Genomic DNA, 4,826 nt, shown 5'->3' with positions numbered 1-4,826 from the left:
TTTACATCAATGCGTAGAGGACTTCGTGCTCTTCGATTGAGGCTATAGATCACCCAAATCGGAGTTCGGATGAAGAAGTTATGATCAAAAGAGTGGACTGCTGTCTACTAGGTCAAAAAACGGCTGCACTGAGAGAGAGAGAGAGAGAGAGAGAGAGAGAGAGAGAGAGAGAGAGAGAGAGAGAGAGGTCTCCACGACAAAGAGGAAGTAGAAGCAGTTGCGGCATAAGTAGTCATGACGATAAGTGCCACAATAGTGGATGTAACAAGCACGCAAGAGGCCACACCAACCCCATCAGGTGCTCCAATCGTGGGCGACGTGTGCCCAAGGACAAGGTTGTCAAGCGGTTTCTTGTAGAGAATATTGTTGAACAAGTTGCTCTGCGAGATGTGCAGGATGCTTGCGTTTATGATGGGTACACACTTCCCAAGCTTTACACCAAAATGCAGTACTGTGTTTCATGCGCTATTCACTCTCACGTTGTCCGTGTGAGATCCCACACAACAAGAAGAGTTATGTTCGAGAGCCACCACAAGGGGTTACACGCAAGAAGGATATGGAGAACCAGAATCAGCGTACCAATGTTCCTGCTGCTAGGAAGTAGAGAAGTGTCTAGTTAGTGCATAAGTCAGGAGAGGAAGGCTCATGAATTACACACACACCCAAACTCTTCATCTTTGTTCTCGTCAAAAGATGGGTCGATGTGATTGTGAGGGCATTGCGTAAGAGGTGATTAATGCCAAGCTGTTGCATGCAAGTGGTGATTATTGTTCATGTCGACAATACCTTATGATCTTCATTACCCAGTCCTCGTGATTGGGCCTCCTCTTTTGCAACTCACTGTGAAAATTCTAAAACACTTTGTAGTCCATGAAAACTATTTTTTTCAAGTATGTGATGTGAAGGATATTTTCCTTCTCCTCTTCGTTTCTCAAGTGTCATGATTATACGCTGAAGATCTTTTTTATGAGCTATACAAAATGGAGTCACTGACCCAAAAAATTTCTCCCCAATTTCAATAAGGTATAATCTAGCACCAGAGATTGCAAATACACGTTGTTCATATTGGCTCCAACCTACCAATACGATCTACCAAATCTACTTCTTCTACAACTTCCCTACAAGCAGCTACCATAATATTATGTATTGAGAAACCCTCCTCCCCCTCCACAACATTGCACACACGCACACACACACACACACATACACATTTACTTGTCTAAGCATCTACCATGGTTTGAATATTGATGACCACAAGTCGTGATTGGAGGAGGGAGCATAATCTTGGATAATCAAGGAGTTAATATAAGGGTGGATGAATAAAGTCTTTATTAGGAATGCTCTAGACGTTTAGAGACAATGATAGATAGATTGTCATATGTAATTTGATTCTAAATGTTTTTGTCATGATTTTAGTTCTATGTATCTTGTGGGGTTTTCCTTTCTTTTATGATTGCTCATAAAGGTTTGCTTGGGGTTTGGAATTCCTCATCGTGCAACCAAACATGGTTAGGCACATAACCATTTATACATGACAATGTGGCCACACTAGTAATAGTCTGATGGTCCCTCGAGAGTAATTGGTATACTACATGCAATACCTTCACAAAGCAGCCTACAAATGGAACTCAAGCAAGCAAAGAATATCATTCAAGTTCAAGAGCTACCTATGCATTATGATAGACATGTGGCATTTGAGTTACCATCTTTTGATCTTTTTGTGCACGAAATTATGACAATTGCAACATGTGAATTTGCCAAGGAGAATAAGTTTGCACAAATAGAGTTTTGGCATATGCTCTAGAAGATGGTTCAGAAGCAAGTATATGAGTGTGTATCAATGTGTGTGTGAACACATTAAAGGAAGAGTATGGCTCTTTTGTTTGAGACTATTTTAGTGTGTGTGAACACATTAAAGGAAGAGTATGGCTCTTTTGTTTGAGAATATTTGAGATGCAACATGGTTATTTTGCTACACTATACTCTATAGAGTAACTATTGAGATGTTGATCTAATCTTTTTCATTGCTTATGCTCGCTCGGTTTCTTGTCCGCTCAGAAGTACTCGATCGAGGATTGGGATTCCTCCTAAGATTGGATACAAAGGTTAAGTTTAGCTTTTGGATAATTTACCTAATAATTAGACGTCCTTTTTATACAGATAAGAAGTTATGGCACCAAAAAAGACCCGAGCCAATCCTACATCTGATGAAGAGGGCAAAGCTCTAAAAAGAACTAGAGCGTCGCACGACGATGAAGCTGGGCCTAGTAGTAGGCCTACGGAGGAGAGTCTTCAGGCGCCAGCGCAGCAACAGATGGCCGATCAATCCCAAGTGGATTTCCCGTTATTCAATTAAGTTTTTAAATAGTTTAAGTTCTTTTATAAGTTAGCATTGCATACGTAAGGAGTGAGTAAGAATCAGAAAACGAATAATTGACCAAAAACGAAAGGTAACTTCCAACGTGCATTTGTTTTTAATGTAAGAAAGAACTGTTTGGATTAAAACTGGTTGAATTAGGAAAGATATGATTGATCATCCTTAAAACAGCTTGTTTCAAGACACCTCCGACTCCTTGGTATAAATTGATGTAATGATGGCTTTCCAGCCACGGATAAGTCGGTTACCCCCATGAATGATGAGTTTCTACTCCATGTCATGTCTTGATGTTTCTACATAAGTTAGGATACCGTTTTTATCCTAGGGGAGGTGCCCAATTGTATGGGCAAGTGGTTTGGTGTATGGACACTCGGAACCTTGGTGGGAGTTTATCCACTCCGGATTGTGAATAAGGAATGGGTGCTATTTTTTTCAACCTTAAGTGATCTTGAGACAAGAAGAGTACTGATCATGGTTATTATGGTCAATGTTTTGATTGACAGTACCCTGTCTTAAGTTTAAAGATGTCTGTTTGTTAAAAGAATGCTTTACAATGCTGTCTTTAATACTTGATTGAAGGAATTACTGTGACGAAAAGTTAAAAGAAACCATTATTTTAAATGTTAAAACAATGTGATTATAATTAAAAAATAAATGAGTCATGTGTGAGTGCGGGGTGGTAAGTGGGGATTGACTGAGGTTGTCAATCAAGGACGGGTGGACCTGATTAGTCAGGTAACTATCCATCCCCGCGCACTAAAAACGTTTAGAAAACATCTTCACTTGGAAGAGAAGTCCACCAGCGGCTGTGCCCTCACATATGTTAGGGGGAAAAAGCGTTGGTTGAGGACAACTTAGCCCAATTTGTGGAAGTTATAGGGCCGAAATAGTTTTTGGGACTTTTAATACATTGTCCCGTTTCTGCTGCGAGACAGGACTAGGTCTTCTTCTAAGGCTATAGAGCCAAGCCATTGTCAATGGTAGAGGTCTATTCCTTGGATTTTTCTTGTTTAGAGACTCTGATTTTTATCAGACCTAGAGACGTGTCAAAGATCCCATCCCGATCTTGGTGAATTTTGGACAAATTTTGACTTGTTTTGATTAAGTTATATTCATTTTGGTGGTACCATGTGATCAAGTAGGAGTTGCAGATGCTATGCTTTACTTCTTTTTGAATTTGGATCACTAGTTGGAATTTCATGCCAGATTTTGGAATTTTTCTTTGACTTAGAGACTTTTGGCATTTTGGCAAAGATTTTGCAATCCAATTGACTTGAAACTCTAAGTTAGGTTGTCCTTGATATTTGGGACCAGGTGATATGGTTTTTACTTTGACAACTCACGGGGGGTCATGGATCGCGATCCATGTTGGATAGCCTTATTGGGTGAAACTTTGGGAGCTTGTTTCTATAGTCTATCTTAACACACTTGTGCAGTTATTTAAACAAGTTTATGTCTAGTTTATTGAGTTTCCCAAGTTATGGATTAGCTTGGTCCAAATTTGCCATATTTGGTTTTGTTGGGTGATTTTGATATTTGATTGTGATCAATCTGTTTGGCATTTGGCTCTGTTGATGACTTGGAGTTGAAGAAAAACCCCAATCCCAATTTTTTGTTGAGTTCTATCCCATTTGGAGTCTGTTTGGATGCTCCAGGTCCTTTGGCAAGTTTGAGTTAATTCTTAGGCACGTTTTGGTATTACTTGAGTCACAAGAGCTTTCCAAGTTTCTTTGGTGCAACAACTTGCTCAAGAACACAAATTCTGCATGTAACACTTTGGCTTTGCTAATCTTGACTTTTGAAGATCTTGACATGAGAAAACACTAAAAGTTTAACACATTTCCCAACTTAAGATCACTATAAACAATCTGCACTCATTTCCTAATCCGTCTGCTTCAGGGGGTCATGGATCACGATCCATGTTCTTACACTGTGGGTGAAAATGGAGTTATGTTGGTCTTCCAACCATGGGTAAAAATGACCATTTGGAGACTGAAAGCCCAACTTCCATTAATTTTTGATGATTCTAATTCCATTTCATGTCCCAAGATAGTATTAAACTGAATGTACTAACATTTCCCTATTAGGCCAGGTTGGGAGACATGGATTGCGATCGATGTTTTGCAATATTTTCCAGCTGTGATTACGACAATGAAAAGGTACTTTCACAAGCATTGTTTGGAACTACTTTTTCTTGAAAATTGAGGTGAGGGGTCATAGATCGTGATCCATGTTTCACCCCTTTTGTGGATTGTGATTACATGGCTAGGTTTTGTCAGGTGAGGGGGGGTATTCCCATGTACTTATCTTGGAATTTGAACGTGGTTTGCCCTTCCAAAAGCTCTCTGATAATTTGCACAAATCCTTATTTTTATTTGATGATCCTGCTTTTTGTGCACGTGTTGGGTGTTTTTGGCAATTCACACATGTTTTAGAGCTAAAGAGGATC

The 4,826-nt window shown here is 39.6% G+C and overlaps 1 protein-coding gene across 1 annotated transcript; it reads left to right on the top strand.

Annotated features, from left to right (window-relative positions):
* Positions 1 to 234: 234 nt before the first annotated feature.
* On the top strand, positions 235 to 604 carry LOC147450054 (uncharacterized). The gene is made up of 2 exons (XM_086520643.1): positions 235 to 335; positions 505 to 604. The coding sequence occupies exons 1-2, from the start codon at positions 235 to 237 to the stop codon at positions 602 to 604; spliced, it is 201 nt and encodes a 66-aa protein (XP_086376769.1).
* Positions 605 to 4,826: the final 4,222 nt, after the last annotated feature.

Source organism: Adiantum capillus-veneris, chromosome 9, assembly GCF_014529385.1.
Source record: "Adiantum capillus-veneris isolate H3 chromosome 9, ASM1452938v2, whole genome shotgun sequence".
Lineage (NCBI taxonomy): Eukaryota > Viridiplantae > Streptophyta > Polypodiopsida > Polypodiales > Pteridaceae > Adiantum > Adiantum capillus-veneris.
This window is presented reverse-complemented; position numbering and strand designations above follow the sequence as displayed.

Coding starts and splice junctions, on each gene's coding strand:
- LOC147450054 (XM_086520643.1), top strand. CDS start 235: ATGACGATAAGTGCCACAATAGTGGATGTAACAAGCACGCAAGAGGCC. Junction 336..504: donor GACGTGTGCCCAAGGACAAG/GTTGTCAAGCGG, acceptor GATCCCACACAA/CAAGAAGAGTTATGTTCGAG.